The sequence below is a fragment of the Thamnophis elegans genome, chromosome 15 (genome assembly GCF_009769535.1).
Source record: "Thamnophis elegans isolate rThaEle1 chromosome 15, rThaEle1.pri, whole genome shotgun sequence".
NCBI lineage: Eukaryota > Metazoa > Chordata > Lepidosauria > Squamata > Colubridae > Thamnophis > Thamnophis elegans.
The window spans coordinates 12,690,782-12,709,628 of record NC_045555.1 but is presented as its reverse complement, the minus strand read 5'-3'; the positions used below and the strand labels follow the sequence as shown (position 1 = coordinate 12,709,628).

The 18,847-nt window shown below is 38.2% G+C and overlaps 1 protein-coding gene across 1 annotated transcript in view; it reads right to left on the bottom strand.

Annotated features, from left to right (window-relative positions):
• The window catches only part of CDH23 (cadherin related 23), a 594,289-nt gene that overhangs the window by 491,459 nt on the left and 83,983 nt on the right, over positions 1 to 18,847 (bottom strand). The window contains exons 4-5 of the mRNA XM_032232225.1: positions 4,754 to 4,896; positions 2,278 to 2,325 (exon numbers count right to left, since the gene is read on the bottom strand). Coding sequence (XP_032088116.1) covers positions 2,278 to 2,325; positions 4,754 to 4,896 — 191 coding nt within the window. The remainder of the gene's footprint in view (positions 1 to 2,277; positions 2,326 to 4,753; positions 4,897 to 18,847) is intronic.

Genomic DNA, 18,847 nt, shown 5'->3' with positions numbered 1-18,847 from the left:
AGTGTGGCCTTATTTTGAGCTCCTTTCAGTTATGAATGAGAGCCTTAACTGTTCAAAGAATTTTTGAGTTGTGAATGCTGAATCCACAATTTCAAGTTTCGGACTGCAATGGTGATTGTTGTTCCATATTAACCCACTTAATGTACTTTCTAGCTAAAACTAAAATGTGTCTTTCCTATGTATCATTCATTATTTCTTCAATATGATGAGTTGGGTTAACCCACTTTAAACACATTAGAAGTTCAATTTTTAAAATGTAACAATTGAAATAAATCACAGAATCCATACATCTAGTGTAGTATTTATTATTAAAGGGTTGGGTCAGATATCTTCCGCCAAGTTGATATCATGTGATATTAAAGATCTTCTCTTTATAGCAGAGAGATTGTACACAACCATAAGTATTTTATTTACAACTGAAGCATGTATGCTGCAAGAAAACTTTGTATTTGTGTTTTCAACATTTATGCACAGCTTGATTTTTGGTACAGTGGGACCTCGGGTCCCAATTGGCTCAGACTACGAACAATTTGGGTGCCAACTGAAAAATCTGCTAAATGTTTCACTCACGTCACAAACTCATCCTCGGGTGCTGAATAAACATAGTTGCAGTGATATTCCCTGCTGCACCATTTGTGTGTGTGTGTGTGTGTGTGTGTGTGTGTGTGTGTGTGTGTGTGTGCATGTACAGTCAGTCTTGCTTCTGGTCACGACCAAATTGGGTGCTGACCGAAGTCCTGGAATAAATTACGATTGGCACCCAAGGTCCCACTGTACATGGTAAATATGATATTCTGGCATCTACTTTATATATTATCATATTAGAATAACTGCCACACTGTAAACTGCAACATATTTTCAGGGTGGCTAGAAAAAGCAAAAAACATTTTTCACTTTTAGAACGGATTGTTTTGAAGTTATTCTTATGTATTCGTGAGGACCTGTGGACCTACATATATGGACTTATTTATATAAAAGACCAGGCAAAAAAACCACAGAATCCAAAAATACTGCTTTAAAGTCAGAGCTTTCTCCATAACTGAACATTTTTCTAATTTTTTTAAAAAAAATCACATTTCCCTGTTTCCCAGGCAAAAAAAATGGCTATTTAAAATGTGGATATCCCCAAGCTGGATCTATATTCCCAAAATATAAGGGATGTTTTTCAAAGCATTTCCAGGCTTATTCTCAAATGGCTTTGAAGCTGTCCATATCTGTAAATCACACCAGCTTTACACTTAACTGACCTAAGCATCAATATTTCTTGAGTACAGCGTGAGCGCCAGGCTGTCTTAACGCATGGGCCTGACGGGCACTTTCCCGTGGGCCAGTGGTGAGATTCAATTTTTTTACTACTGGTTCTGTGGGCATGGCTTGATGGGCGTGGCAGGGGAAGCATACTGTAAAATCTCCATTCTCAACCCACTCCAAGGGAAGGATACTGCAAAATCCCCCTTTCCTCCCGATCAGCTGGGACTCGGGAGGCAGAGAATAGATGAGGGCGGGGCCAGTCAGAGGCGGTATTTATTGATTCTCCGAACTACTCAAAATTTCCACTACTGGTTCTCCAGAACTGGTCAGAACCTGCTGAATACCACTATGGGCATAGGGGCTCCATACTAATCTGTGTATGTTAACCCTTCAATGCAGCACGTATCATATAAATACAGCAACTGTATGGCTTACTGGGTATTATTGTGTTTTTCAAGCCTCCTGTATTGTTCAAATGTTTATCATGTTGATTAATTGTTTTTAATGTTTCAATGCCAATTTTGTTGGAAGTATCGATAAAATAAATATATGTTGAATTTTATCGACCATTTACATTTTTATTCCTGGGAGTAGTTGTCATAGGGGCCACAGTACACTGCTTTACCCGGGGGCCCATAATGCTGTGAAGACGGCCCTGTGTGAGAATCTATATAACACAACAGGTTGTCCTATGGTCTGCCATGCTTCTGCTTTACAAATAGGAGAAAAAAGACAGAGACCAGAACTGCCTTGTTCCCTGAAGTTTACACTTCTTAATGTGAATGGAGAGAGAAACAGATGGTGGGACTTCCACCCCATTTCATAAATTGCTGTACAGAAAGAGCGAATGCCTGAGATATGCACCTGCTTCTCTTACGACAATCACACTGCCATATTCCTAGGAGGATTCCTTCAGAAAGAGTGTGGGATCGTGACAGCTTTCCTCTCCTCCCCATAGAGAGTGACCTCTCCATATCAGCTCTACTCTGGTCTCCATTTAAATCATGGAACAAATGTTACACTTACCCCTTGGCTGTCACTGACAGAAAATTCAACTGTGAATTCTGACTTCGTCTGAAATGAAAAGAAAAATGATATAATTAGAGATGCCACAGTGGTAATCTGTTGATAGAAGGCTTTGGATTTGAGCCGAATATAATTACATACTTTTGCAGCCGGGAAGAAGATGAGGCAGTGTCTCGGCAATAACTGAAAATCTCACTGCAAGATTGCAATAGTAGGATAATTTTACCTAGATATCAAAGGGGTTGGAATAAATTAATTAATGTAGGGAAATGCTAAAGGTCCCTACTTTTTCACTAAAGATTAGACGTGTAGGGTGTGAAAAGCAGAATAAGTATGAACAACAGTTATTCAGTTTTTAAAAATAACAATGTTCTTTTTCACCGGGTTGTAGTTAGATCTAAGTAGCTCTTTTACACTATGCAAAACAATTTGAATATTATTGGATAACATAATTGTAAAAAATCACAGTGCCCATTTAAACCACATTACATTGAAATGATAAAAGGAATCTAATCTTCTAACATCTCTGCAGTTTGACCTTTTCAAATGGTTGAATTCAAATACAATGATAAAATTGTTATAAGAAGAATGAGTCAGTCATCCCCAGATGTACATCTTCTGTCTTTTCCTTTCCCCCATTTCTGGGTCCATTGCTTGGAGCTTATTATCACAGCTCAATTCAGACACAATGCCTTTCCCCCTTGACCTAAACCATGATTTGCTATATCTAGTTTCTTCTTCTTTTTGAATAAGTCAGTGTGATCTGGTTCACATATCACTCTAAGCCAAATCAAATAAAACTTATTATAACTTTGTGTCATGTATGAAACCAGATAGTAGGTTACTGGTTACTAGCCAACTAATAGCTGAAATCAAAATAATGTATTACTTTGAAGTCTGGAATTATTGGGTTAGGTCAAAGATTGGCAGCTTGTGGCTCCGGAGCCGCATGTGGCTCTTTCATCCCTCTGCTAGGTCTCTCTGTTGCTCAAAATGTGTCAACAGCCACCAATGTGCGACACCCGCTGGCATGCGATTTATTGAGCTTTTTCAACTCCCAGCAGGTTTTGTGGCTCCCAGTCTTTTCTTTTCTGTGGGAAACGGATCCAAATGGCTCTTTGAGTGTTTAAGGTTGCCAACCCCTGGGTTAGGTGATAAACTGCTAGATAATGAAGCCACAAGTTTCAGTCCCATGGGCATCTATGACAGCAAGGTAGGGAAGTAATGAAATGTGCATTATGATATGATGAAACTGACTCTCCGCCACTTATATGGAAGGACACTATGATGTCACTACTCATGTTTTCTCACGTGGTATCACTGGAATTAGGTATGGACATCTATGTTCCCTTTTTCCTTTGACTATTTATTCTGGAGGAAAATCCAAGAACACTTTACTACAATGCAAGCTTTCCTCCCATGAACACTAATGAAAACTAAGAAGATCTCATATGGGATATAGCTCCTGACTCAACGCACAAAGTCAGCTTATGAAAGTCAAGTGCCAAGCTTAAAGGAGACACTGTCCATTTGTTCAAAATGGACGTATGATTTTTCCCACTCTCTCTCTCCTTCTCTAGTTGAAAGGGTCTTGTTTCACCTGCTATAACTGCCAACAAACAAAAGAAAATCTAAGGAGATAATATTGTGGAACATGAAGATGATAGACTAGAGTAGAAATGGAGTCAACCTAGATTCCAAATAATGTTTATTCTATATGGTCATTCTGTTCTAAATTAGGCTTCCCCAAAAAGCACGAGACAGAGTCCTGACAAAACCCCTTTTATTAAATGAATGTGAATTCCTCTCATTCACATTCAGCAAGGCCTGACAAACAGTATTTAAAAGGAATATTTATAACCACAGACCTTATCTATTGTGGAAAGCTGCCAATAAATATTTTCCAAATGAGGTGCTGTGCAAGGAAAGACTGGGCACAGAGTCTTTGAGATTCACAGACAGATCTTCACACTCCTGAAACTAATCTTAATGAACGAATGAACGAATTGTTTCCTGCAAAAGCCCACTCCCCTTTTGCTCCTCTTTTATTCCCTGTGGGAGGGGCCAATCACCTTCCACCTTACTCCCGTCTACTTTGATTTCTTCTTTCCCCTTCTTCTCCTTTCTTTCTTTATTTGTAGCTTACAAATATATTTGATGTTATTAACATATAAGGCCTATGAGCAAATTTAAAATTGTAATGATTTTAAAATTCAACAGAAATGCAGAGAGAGGGGGGTGGAATTTTATTGTGGAAAACTTGAAGTTGTTTGATTTTTGCTTTCTAATAAGACATTTTTTTCTACTTCTCAGCCCAGCTTGTAACCCTGGGGTTTCCTTGATGGTCTCCCATCCAAATACTAATTCAATTTAGCTTTTCAAAGTCATCTAAGGTCAGCTGGATGCTGAAGGCAGTGCAAAGAAGGGCTCAAGTCCTGATACATATTACAATTTAATGCAAATCATTCTGTGTTACCTCTCTGTCTAATGGTTGTCTAAGCCAAATGACACCGGTCATGCTTTCCACTGCAAAGAATCTGCTGGCTTCCTCCCCTACTACTCCAAATACAAGGGGGTCATTGTCTAGGTCACGGGCAAGCAGCTGTGTTACTGATGAACCTATAAAAGGCATCAAAAGAAAGAAAAATCATGAATTAGTTAGCAGTGTCATGAAAAGAACCGTGTTCAAACACCAGCATCTTTGCACTTGATAAAAACGAGTCATACGCATTGTAGTAGTTAGCAAATTTATTCTGAAGTAGACTGTGAGAATTTTAGAAAGTTAGTTGCCCGAAACAAACATCTGTTCTTATCAGGCATTCATCTTTGACAGCTGCCAAATAGACATATAGAATAAAATGGCATATACACTGTGGAGTTTATATACATTATCCAACTTCTATGTATCTTCAAAATTGCATATTATGGGGTTTGGGAAGGCAGTTTCCTGCAATACAAGTAAAGGAAGAACAGCATATCTGCACATTCAGATTTAAGGAGACTAAACTTAGAACTAACATGAACACCTGCTCTGTGTGAAGTCCCCCCCCCCTTTCTTCTGAAAATCTACTGACAGCAGCATCCATCATAAGTATAATGTTAATATTACATAAACAACCAAAAGGGTCACAGGCCACAGGGCCTCAGAACAAGTGATAGATCCCATGATATTATTTCATTTTATTTCAAGGGGATTGCATGAAAGTAATGGTATATGCAGGAAGTACTTAGTGAGATAGATTGAAAATCCCCTTCTTCACGGAGAAAGGTTTATTTAAAGTTAAGAAACAGCATTCTGTTTCCAAGTCAATATTTTATAGGAACATTGGGAGAGAAAAATACAAGGGGTTTATTTCCCTTTAAAAGACTGTATATGTGTCCACAGGACAAGTTATTGTATTGTATTTGTATTTACTGTATTTATATGCTGCCCTATTCCCGGAGGGACTCAGGGCGGCTAACAAACCCAAGGGGGGGTGTAAACAAGAAGGAAATACAACAAACAAGGTACAAAGAGAATTTAAAAAGACAGTCAACAGTCACATGATTCGAGAGGGGAAGGGAACTCGTCAACCCCAGGCCTGCTGGCACAGCCAGGTTTTAACGGCTTTGTAGAAAGCCTGGAGAGAGGTGAGGGTCCGAATCTCTGCGGGGAGTTCGTTCCAAAGGGCCGGAGCAGCCACAGAGAAGGCCCTCCTCCGGGTAGTAGCCAGATGACATTGGCCAGTAGATGGAACCCGGAAGAGGCCTAATCTGTGGGATCTAATGGGCCTTTGGGAGGTAATTGGCAGCAGGCGGTCTCTCAAGTACCCAGGTCCAATACCATGAAGGGCTTTAAAGTTGAAGTCCACTGTCCCAAAGTACCGAAATGTCCCCCTTGTAGGATATGGTTTTCATTACTATTCCTCAAGAATAGACCTTCAAATCATCTCCTATTATGAGCCACGGTGGCGCAATGGTTAGAGTGCAGTACTGCAGGCTGCTTCTGCTGACTGCTGGCTGACTACAATTTGGCAGTTCAAATCTCACCATTCTTAAGGTTGACTCAGCTTTCCATTCTTCCCAGGTGGGTAAAATAAGGACCCAGATTATTGGGGGGAATATGCTGACTCTGTAAACCGCTTGGAGAAGGCTGTAAAGCCCTGTGAAGCAGTATATAAGTCTAAGTGCTATTGCAATTGCTATTCAAAAGGATTTAAAAGATTTTCTTGATTGGTTTGGGTTTTGATAGGCTATACCAGTGATGGCAAACCTTTTAGACACCAAGTGCCCAAACTGCACTCACAGGCCCAAACTGAAAGGTGTGCATGTGCATGAATACATGCATGCTCAGACATGCACATGTACAGACATGCATGAACATGTGTGCGCACTGACATGCATGTACACATGCATGGACATGCACATGCTCAGACATGCACACATGCGCAGCAGAGACCCGAAGACCGGCAGGAGGCGGAGCATCCCAACACCAGTAGCATGGCAAGAGGTCAGATCTTTTTCTTTTGTGAGCTTCTGTTTTGTTGTTTGCAGAGAAACAGAAACTCACAAAAGAAATGCTCTGCATGCTACTCTGGCACCTGTGCCATAGGTTTGCCATGGCGGGGCTATGCTGTTCCTTTTAAGCTACATTGTCCCAGCCTTCTATAGAATAAGCAGTTATTATTCCTCACTAAAAAAAAAGGTATAAGGAGCTCCCCTTCTCCCTTTGCCTACATATTTGAGACCCAGTGTGTCTTTCAAGGTGAGAAATATCAAGGCTATTTCCCAGTCCAAAAGACAACTATCTAAAATCAATTATCTTGAAGGTGCTTTTCTTCAAAACACAACCAGATTATGTTTTCCCCCCCCTTGAGGAAGAAGAAGTTTCACTTCTCATCTAAGAAGCTTCATCAGTTCTTGAATAAGAAGTGAAACATCTTCCTCAAGGAAAACACATAGTCCAGTTGCCTTTTGGAAAAAGCACCCTTGAGACATCAATCGATAAAATCAATAGTTGCAAATAGAAATTGATAAACGATTGAAAATAAGTAGGTATCTCTTTCCCTGCGGACTTTAACTGACTTTTCTAATTGATATCCATTTTGCTCATTATTCTATACTATTAGTACTTGAGAGACCGCCTCCTGCCAATTACCTCCCTACGACCTATTAGATCACACAGATTAGGCCTCCTCCGAGTTCCATCTGCCAGTCAGTGTCGACTGGCAACTACGCGGAGGAGAGCCTTTTCAGTAGTAGCTCCGACCCTTTGGAATGACCTCCCCGTGGAGATTAGCACCCTCACCACCGTCCAGACCTTCCGCACAGCCCTCAAGACCTGGCTATCCCGTCAGGCCTGGGGATAAAGATTCTAATCCGTCCCCACCCAAATGATGAATGAATGTTGTGTTCTATTTTTACTTATGTATTGTCTCATGTCTTGTCTTGTATTCCCCTCCCCACAAATTGTAAGCCGCCCTGAGTCCCCTCAGGGAAAAGGGCGGCCTATAAATAATAAACAAACTAAACTAAACTAATTAATCAGTCTTCCTTGCATTCTCATTCTGCATGTTCCTTTCAGTTCAAGAGCATCCAACTAGGTGAATTGGTGGAAATTTTAAATAAAAGTCAAAATGGTGACTATTTCCCTCTTCAGGTAGACCATTCGTATGATGCTTCATTCAAAAGTGGCCAAAGTTTTGCCCCCGCCCCTATGCTTGTTTCATTTTGTCCACATTGGACAATCGATATAGGAAAATCAGTTTGGTCTTGTGGTTAAAACACTAAGCTAGAAATCAGGAGGCTGTGAGTTCTAGTCCCGTCTTAGGCATGAAAGTCAGCTGGGTGATACTGCGCCGGTCACACTCTCTCAGCCTAACCCACCTCACAGGGTTGTTGTTGAGAAGAAAATAGAAGGCTGCTCAGAGTTATTTATAATGTATATTAAAGGTGGGATATAAATGAATAAATATGTCATTTAATATAATATAGCTACATATCAATATAGCTACACTGTCCCAAGTAAATTATTTAAATAGTATAATATAATAAAATATATAAAAAGTAATAAGTTATATTTATTTCATCATTTGATTCCAGTAAGTTTCAATAATAAGCTGAAATGGGTATTGAACAGGTATCTTTCCTTATATACCGGTATTTACTTTTTTTTCTTTTTTAATCCAAGAAAAGTTATGTTGAAAATAAAATTCTACTAGCAAACATAAGCAGCAAACATTAGTACTCAAATTATTTTGCATCTCAACTACAGATATCTGTTTTATCTTTAATCATTACTTTCGGTGTACTGGGTACCAAATCCTTCCTCATGCTTCTTTTCCATTTTGCATTACTGAACACAGTAAGCTTTAGAATATAATTTGATCACACCTATACATTTTGCAAAAATGTTTTTTCTCTTCTTTAGTACAGTTACTGCAAGCAACTATATCCATCCCTCTCTTCACTGCAGTACTGATATAGATATTCTTAGCCAAGCTCATTTCCCTGCAATGTGGCTATGATCGCCAGAACTTTGATGGTTTTTTTTTCAGGATATTCTGAGTATTTCTGAATATATTCATATATCTGAATATATGAAGGGACACGGTAGCTCAGTGGCTATGATCAGAGAGGTCGGCAGTTCGGCGGTTCGAATACCTAGCATCGCGTAACAGAATGAGCTCCCATTACTTGTCACAGCTTCTGCCAACCAAGCAGTTCGAAAGCATGTAAAAATGCAAGTAGAAAAATAGGAACCACCTTTGGTGGGAAGATAACAGTGTTCCGTGCGCCTTCGGTTTTTAGTCATGCCGGCCACATGACCACGGAGACATCTTCGGACAGCGCTGGCTCTTTAGCTTTGAAACGGAAATGACCACCGCCCCTTAGAGTCGGCAACAATTAGCACATATGTGCAAGGGGAACTTTTACCTTTACCTGAATATTACAAATTTTAAAACCCACATTTTCCATTCAAAATAAGGCCTACTTTAAAAAACATATACATACATGTATTTGTTTCTCTATGGCTGGCAAAATTATGCAAGAGACTGCTGATTTGGGATGGTATCATTTTTTTGAGAAGACACAGGGTAAAATCTTTTGCTAGATGCATTTAAAGTCTGCATGTTTAGAAGCTTGTAAAAGAACAAAAATTTTCACCTCTGTCTTTTCGTCTGAAGAAGACATTGTATTGCCATGACGTCTGGAGGTCTACTTTGCAATAAAATAATCTGAGAGATTTTGATATCAGAATTCATAGCCATGTCTCAAACACCCCAGAAACATGATTCTGGGTTTTCTGGCCAGAATTACTGCCAGCCTGCCTTCCCTTGAGGACCTGAACACTGCACGAGTCAAAAAGAGGGCCATGAAAATATTTACAGACCCCTCACATCCTGGGCATAAATTGTTTCAACTCCTACCCTCAAAATGACGCTATAGAGCACTGTACATACAAGAAACAAGAACAGTTTGTTTCCCCAAACGCTATCACTCTGCTAAACAAATAATTCCCTCACCACTTGAACTTCCCTGAGGCTGGTGATTGGAGCTGTTTTCTACAAGGGGGGAGTCAGAGAGACAAAGGTAGGGGCCCTTGAGGAGGAGCCAATGTCACGACGATATGGACATGCAGTCTTGATGCTCCGAGACCGCAGCCAATACTTTTGCCGCTGGGTGGTCCAATCGGACCTAAACCGTCCCAAAGAGATGGTGAACAGGAAGAATACGTCTTGCTGACATCAGGGATATCGCAAAGTCCCTGAAAGAAGCAAGAGAAGTTCTTCAAACCAGCGAGAAAAAATCCAGCCAAGGCTGACAAAGTTGGGGCGGCTCCAAAACGGAAGGATACGGAAAGAGAAAGTGTTTCCAGCTGGTGAGGAACTTTTACTGTTTTAAAAAGAGACTGCTTATAAAAACATAAAATTAATTTAAATTGGAGAACAGAAGAATCAAGCGGCAGAATTAAATTTGGAATGGTTTTGGACAGTGGTTATCTTACTTTTTAAATGCTACCTTCATGGATGGAATTTATGCAAGCTTTTTGAAACAGATGGATTAAGTTTTCTTCTTCTTTTTTCTTTCACTGTCCTCCATAACCTATGGACTAAAGTTTTCCTCTTTCATTGCTGTGGGTATTTTTCTAACTCATTTAAACATTGGACTCTTTTTTCTAACTTGAAATACAAAAAAGATACAAAAGAAATTAGATTTGCAATGTTATTACTGCTGCTCGGAGGCTGGGAAGGTTTGTGGATTGGAGTTTGTGCATTAAAAATGGAACCCTTTTTTCTCCACTGATTGTTTTGACTTGGCATTACAAGGTTTCACTGCTTGGCTACAGAGAGTGATAAGAAGGGAAGCAAACAGATGTCCCTTTGAAGTATATTTTTAATCAGAGAAAAGTGAAAACAAACGTTTGTGAATCTATGTTTTAATTTTATTAACCTTCCAAGCTAGAGCAGCTGTGTTTGTTAGAATGGCACAATTTCAAAAGAAAACAGAAATCTCAAGTTTGCAAAAGATACTTCCAGAAATACAGAAATTATCAAATATATATGAAAGGATAGAGAAAAAACTGGAAGATTTAGAGCATATAACAACAAAATATGATGAAAAAATTGAAGATGTCTATCAAATGCAAAATGGAGTGGTTAAAACTCAAAAAATTGAAGTGGAAAATGAATATAAAGAGATTAAACCTGCTGATATTTATGGTGATTGGTTTGTCTCTGAAAATGGAAAGAATGGAATACTGAAAGAGGAATTAAATGGAGAGGGAATTTATTCCAGAGAGCAAGATACAGAAGAAGAAAAAACCAACGAATCTATGGATTTAAAGAGAGAAATTCTATTAGCAAAAGCATTGATAACACTGCTGACAATCAAATTTAAGCTGAATAAGGAAGCAGAAAGAGGACATCAAGATTATATGAGAGATCTTATAAGCAAGGGGTTGCTAAGAGGAATCTATACAAAGCTGATCAAGAAGAAGATTAGAGGACTGGCACCACAAATAGCAGAAGATATGAGACTGCTTTGCTATTGGAAAGATACAGGTTGATAGATGGAAGAATATAATTTAAAACTAGTGAAATTTAGTGAAATTTATTGACAATAGATATAGCTTAAATAAATAACTGATAATGTTACTGATATATACAATGTGTAGTGTTATGATGAGTATAATTGGATATGAATATTGAATGGTACCCATGTAAGGAAGATTATACATAAAGGATGATGATGATGATGATGATGATGATGATGATGATGATGATGATGATAATAATAATAATGAACTAAGTTAGATACAATTAAAGTTTTGATTATTAGGGAGAAAATGTTATGATATAGGATATAGCCAAATAAAAGAGGGATAAGAATAACAATTTATATATAGATATGGGTATAATATAAAGAAACTGGATGTAAACTTTAAATAGTGATTTGGAAAGGAGGATTAGAAAACTTTGTTATTAAATATTATGGATGTTTAGTTAGAATAGGACATAAGGTTTTAGTGTTAGTGGAGGATTTTAGAAATAGTAACTGAAAGGCCAGTATGTGGTTATGTATTAAATTTTGGTGTATTTTATGATGAAGGACGCTTAAACAATTATAGTCAAATAAAATGGAGATATGATGATGGTGACATGTATGAATATTTGAATTAAAATACTTAAGTTAATGTGAATTATGTTTGTTGACTGTGGAAGAGATGCATGAAAGCTTTTTGTAACCAACTGATACACTTTCTATAGCATGTGAGGACTAGGTAGTAGCCTGCGTGCCTAATGGCGCGTGGATCATATATCTATAAACCAAAATAGCAATAATACATTCTGGATTAGTGCGCTTAAGATTGTGATTTTATTTTATTTCAAAATGACTGGCTTAGTTCAATCTAATAGCTGTTTTGCACCTGTCTTTCGCAGTACTCTTTTCAAATTGGATACTGTCCCCTTTGTAAACAAATTACTACATAGACAGATTACCTATCTAGAATCTCTAATTTGTGCTCTCCAAGCAGAAATTAGGTGCCCAATGTGGTGTGATGTGGTTCCCATCTTCAAAAAAGGAAAAAAATAGATCCAGGAAACTATAGACCTATCAGCCTGACCTCAATACAAGGAAAGATCCTGGAAAAGATAATCAAGCAACAAATCAGAGAACATCTATAAGTAAACAAAGTAATAGCCAAAAGCCAACATGGGCTTGTCAAAAACAGATCATGCCAGGCTAATCTTATTGCATTCTTTGACAAAGTGACAAAATTAGAGGACCAGAGGAATGCCGTCCACATAGTTTACTTGGACTTCAGTAAGGCATTTGATAAGGTAGACCATAACCTACTACTAGATAAACTAGAAGAATGTGGGCTGGACAGCATCACCACCAGATGGATTCGTAACTGGCTGACCAACCGCACTCAACGTGTAGTCCTCAATGGAACTGTATCTTCATGTAGGGGAGTATGCAGTGGAATACCCCAAGGCTCTGTTTTAGGCCCAGTACTCTTCAACATCTTCATCAATGATTTAGATGAGGGAATAAATGTGGAACTCATCAAATTTGCAGATGACACCAAGCTGGCAGGAATAGCCAACACTCCAGAAGACAGGCTTAAGATACAGAAGGATCTTGACAAACTTAAACATTGAGCACTATCTAATAAAATGAAATTCAATGGTGAAAAGAGTAAGGTTCTACATTTAGGCAAGAAAAACGAAATGCGCAGGTACAGTATAGGTGGTACTTTCCCAAATAGTAGTAACTGTGAGAGGGATCTTGGAGTCCTAGTGCACAACCATTTAAATATGAGTCAGCAGTGTGCAGCAGCTGCCAAAAAAGCCAACACAGTTCTAGGCTTCATAAACAGAGGAATAAAATCAAGATCACGTGAAGTGTTAATACTACTTTATAATGCCTTGGTAAGGCCACACTTGGAATACTGCACTCAGTTTTGGTCACCACGATGTAGAAAAGACGTGGAGACTCTAGAAAGAGTGCAGAGAAGAGCAACAAAGATGATTAGGGGACTGGAGGCTAAAACATATGAGGAACGGTTGCAGGAACTGAGTATGTCTAGTTTAATGAAAAGAAGGACTAGGGGAGACATGATAGCAATGTTCCAATATCTCAGTGGTTGCCACAAAGAAGAGGGAATCAAACAATTATCCAAGGAACCTGAGGGTAGAACAAGAAGCAATGTGTGGAAACTAATCAAGGAGAGAAGCAACTTAGAACTGAGGAGAAAATAGAACAATTAAACAGCTTGCCTCCAGAAGTTGGAAGTCTTTAAGAAGATGTTGGATAGCCATTTGTCTGAAATGGTATAGGGTTTCCTGCCTAAGCAGGGGGTAGGACTAGAAGACCTCCAAGATCCTTTCCAACTCTGCTATTGTATTATTGTATTACTGTCAAACTATTTACTAAGTCTGCATTTCTATTACTATTGCTCTTCTTATTGTTCCTATCACCCATCTCCTCCCACTTATGACTGGAGGACTGTAACTTATTGCTTGCATCCTTATGATTTATATTGATATTAATTGCTCATTTGTACCTTATGACTATCATTAAGTGTTGTACCTTGATTCTTGATGAATGTATCTTGTCTTTTATATACACTGAGAGCATCTGCACCAAAGACAAATTCCTTGTGTGACCAATCACACTTGGCCAATAAAGAATTCTATTCCATTCTATTATTCTATTCTATTCACAGCCATGTCTCAAGCACCCCAGAAACAGGATTCTAGGCTTTCTGGCCCTTAGCAACTATAACAAATCCAACCATCCCTTTTGTTGCCCCTAATGCTGCAGTTCCCTACCAGTCTTTTTTTGCTACCGGTTCTGTGGGTGTGGCTTGGTGGGCGTGGCAGGGAAAGGATACTGCAAAATGCCTATTCCCCACCCCCCATTCCAGGGGAAGGATACAGCAAAATCCCCATCCCTCCAAGCTAAGGGAAGGATATTGCAAAATCCCCATTCCCCCCAATAGTAATAGAAATGCAGACTTAGTAAATACTTTAACAAATCCAACCATCCCTTTTGTTGCCCCTAATGCTGCAGTTCCCTACCAGTCTTTTTTTACTACCGGTTCTGGGGGTGTGGCTTGGTGGGCGTGGCAGGGAAAGGATACTGCAAAGTGCCTATTCCCCACCCCCCATTCCAGGGGAAGAATACTGCAAAATCCCCATCCCCCCCAACCTAGAGGAAGGATACTGCAAAATCTCCATTCCCCACCCCCCACTCTAGGGGAAGGATGCTGCAAAATCTCCATTCCCACCCCACTCTGGGGCAAGCCAGAGGTGGTATTTGCCAATTCTCTGAACTATTCCAAATCTCCACTACTGGTTCTCCAGAATCTGTGAGGATGTGCTGAATTTTACCCCCGAAGGCTACTCATGAGTGAGTTGCTAAAGGAAACTAAATCTGACTAGGTACATTTTTCAGGTATTTTTGGGTATTTGGGGAGCAATGCAAACAGGTTGGTGAAACAATGTCTGTGAATAACCCCGTTGCTCCCAATATGACAGATTCATAGCTGCAAAAATATCCCAGGGTATTTGACTTTGGCTTATAGTCTGACTTCTCAATTTGTTTATTCCTTGGATGTGCTTTTCTTAGGAGAGCTTAGATTTATGTTCTGAACTTGGGCCAGATTTATGATCACAAGATTAATCAGATGGATTTATTACACAGTAACATAGAATTACATGACATTCATGAGGCCAGAACAGCAGCAAAGCAGAGTAGCTTTGACTGAAACAGAAGGGGCTGGACACAGAGGAGAAATGGCTATAGGAAGTAACCGAGATAAGAAAGAGCTCCTAGCTGTTGGCTTTAAGTCAGTTAAGTTAAGAAAGAGATATCCAAAGTGGAATTGGGGAAGCTTTCTATAGGTCATTGCTTCAAAACTGCCCTCTTATTAGACTGGTAGTCTTTACATAATTATTTCTTACTTAACTTTATGGTGGTCATTAACCAGTACAAGAGAATTAATATTCAAATATTGACTATATCCAAAACCAAATCGACAATGTTTGTTCAGGCTACACATATACAACAAAAAGAAATTAAAGTTAGCAATCAGGATGATATAAACTTGGAATAGCAGTAAGTACTATAGAAATTCATATAAGGTAAAGTTCCCCTCGCATATATGTGCTAGTCATTCCCAACTCTAGGGGGCGGTGCTCATCTCCGTTTCAAAGCCAAAGAGCCAGCGCTGTCCAAAGATGTCTCCATGGTCATGTGGCCGGCATGACTAAATGCTGAAGGCTCATGGAATGCTGTTACCTTCCCACCAAAGGTGGTTTCTATTTTTCTATTTGCATTTTTACATGCTTTCGAACTGCTTGGTTGGCAGAAGCTGGGGACAAGTCATGGGAGCTCACTCCATTACGCGGCACTAGGGATTCGAACCTCTGAACTGCCAACCTTTCTGATCGTCAAGTTCAGCATCTTAGTCACTGAGCATCACGTCCCCATAGAAATTCATATAGACATATGCATATGAACACACATTTACAAAGTTACATATATAATCCATAAATAAAACAGAAATATCCAAAAGTGATTTAAAAATTATAAACTTATCTTAAAGACACCCATCAAAACTGAGAAAAATATAAGATAATATAACAGCTGACATGCAACGTACAAAAGGCAAAGATTGAGTGCTGAGTCTGAATCATTTTTTGGTTATCCATATTCAGGCAGGTTCAATTGCTCTTAATTATTGTTTGCCTGATTTGCATGCCACCACACACGAAACCTGGCAACTTTGTATGTTATTTCATAAGTATTTCAACTTGTGCATTTGCATTCAAGGGCTCATCAGAGAATTGGATTTGGCAGCAGCTCCTTTGTGAATGGCAACATCCAAACCTACAGTCCAGATATGCTATTTTTTTAAAAAAAACTTCCACTTCCTAATTAAACACTAATTAGGAAGTGGAAGATACCTGCAAGACCAGAGAAGATTTGATGTTCAATTTAAGTATGATCATCAGTTTTAATAATTCATTATCTCCCAGCATCAATTCTCTCTTGAATTTTGCCCAAAGACAATTCTGGGTAGATTCTGTTATTTTAAATGCTATCATTTTGGAGAAAGTTAACAATGTTCTGAAAGTATTACTCTACTATTGCGAAGAACATCACCACCGCATCAAACTAGCCACATAAATTGTTTCCGTGCTAATGTTTCCAGGTAATAGTACTAAAGGCATAACACCTAAACAGATATTTCATTTCATCAAAGATAATAATCATGTGTCAATTTTTATTTAATAGTTTAACGTTCACTACATTTTAATTAGCCTTGAGCTTCTGCACTTGGTCATGGCATAGAAAACTATCAGAAAAAAACTAATGTATTTCAAGAGGTATTATTGACAAAACGAATGTCAAAATAACATTGATCCTACTTGGCATGTACATTTACTTTAAATGAAGTTAACCTGCTTTTTTTTTTACTTTTCTCAATCCAAATTCCCTCAAAATACCTTGCATCAGGCAAACATATTGCTTTTGGGTATAGTATATTTCTGTTAATATAAATAACATGGCACAAGAGAAACACAGTTAGTGTATAGCTTAGGACTGGAAGAAAATTTGTTTGCTTCTCAGTTTAATAAGAAGTTCTTTAATTTATGACATGAATACATAGCACTGTAGTTCTAAACTGCATTAGAGAAAGGGGTGAACAAAAAGTAATTATGGAATTAATCTTCCAAAGATTGATTGATTATATATATATATATAATATTTATATTTTATATATTTTTATATATTTATATTTATTTATCAGCACAAAAAAAAAAAAATATAACAAAGGCAACAGTAAAAATATTGGGTTTCTGTCGTGATGGACTCTTGTGACGAGCCGATTGACAGATGATGGAAGCAGTTAGCTTCCTCCCGTAATTGGGGCTTACCAGGGGTTGTAAAAATCTAATAGATACCTTTCACCCTGGCTTCGCTGATAACAGATAAGAGCCTGTGGCCTAATGGCTAAGAACTCTGCCTAGTATGCAATTTAGCCCAGGTTCAAATCCCAGTAAGGGTATATGGCTAGCTGATGAGAGCTAAATAGCTTGAAATAGATCTATACTAGTCTCCCTTTATTTATTTATCAGCACAAATAAAAATAAAATAAAATAAAACACACACACACACACACACACACACACACACATATATTATATTATATTATATTATATTATATTATATTATATTATATTATATTATATTATATTAATTATATTATATTATATTATATTATATTATATTATATTATATTATATTATATTATATTATATTATATTATATTATATTATATTATATTATATTATTATATTATATTATATTATACATGGAATTTGTTTTCAAACACTCATACAGAAAAGTGACTCTTTTAAGAATGTGCACAATATAATAAGCAAAGAAGATTGTCCATCTCTGCTCTTAAGTCGAACAAATGTCCATCACACCAAGGAATCTATGAACAATGCAGAGATAAAACCAGACATTTCTGTAAAATGCTTATAATGAAAAGAGATCAATTTAAATACTTAGAAACTGAACACCTGTGAATAATTAGACTGCTAACTATATGTCACCATCAGCTGTCACCAAGCCTGTAATTTTATCACTTTTTATCCATTTATCAATGATTATCCACTTGCCAGAAATAATTTTTAGCACTGAAAAGAAGCGAGTACAGCACTTAAACATAATTGTAACCACCAGTTTCTAAAAACATTCATTTAAAATATATTTTACAACTTTGCATTTGCAAGATAAATATTTCTTATTTATGTCAAAAGACAGACTTCAGGATATAAAGCTTAGGCTTGCCTTTCTTTTCTTTTCTTTTTTTTAAGACGCCTTGTATCAATTAGCAAAGGAGACTCCTAAGAAAATCCAGATTTTTAGTTGCAGCAACCTCTATGGTTCTTTCTCTTGCTAGGGACATCTGCAGGGAGAGGATCAAAAAAGTTAAGCCAGTGACCATAATCATGTGATCCAAGCCCCTCTTTCATGTTTACATCGGGGAAGGTTTGATTTGATGGCCAGCAGCTTGACATTTTTGAGGCTGCCATCTTGATTTCCCCTCCTCTGCAGAGAAGTCTGCTATTGCCCCATCAATCATGCACCTACCATTCTTGGGACACATAGGCTTTTCCATCAAATAGATGGAGTAGGTATTATAGGCAGGAGTGTGATCCTACCGGTTTAAAAACCGATTCGCTTTGCATACGCTCCTGATGTGTGCTGCGTGTGTGTGTGTTCACAGTTTACAAAGAATTCACCTTCCGCAGGAGGAAAAAAGCTGAGGTGCGGCAATCCACTCTGCTGCACCTATCAGCTGGGCTTCAGAAAAGGAAATATAGGTGGGCCCAGCTAAAAGTCGGAGCGAACTGGTTCACTCCCAGCTGATAGTTGGAGCTACTGGTTCGCCTGAACCAGCCTGAACCGGTAGAATCCCACCTTTGATTGTAGGAGAAAATCCTTAAGTAACCTGTACCTAGAACTTTCAAAGTCCAGTTCTTTCTCTCAACCTCACATA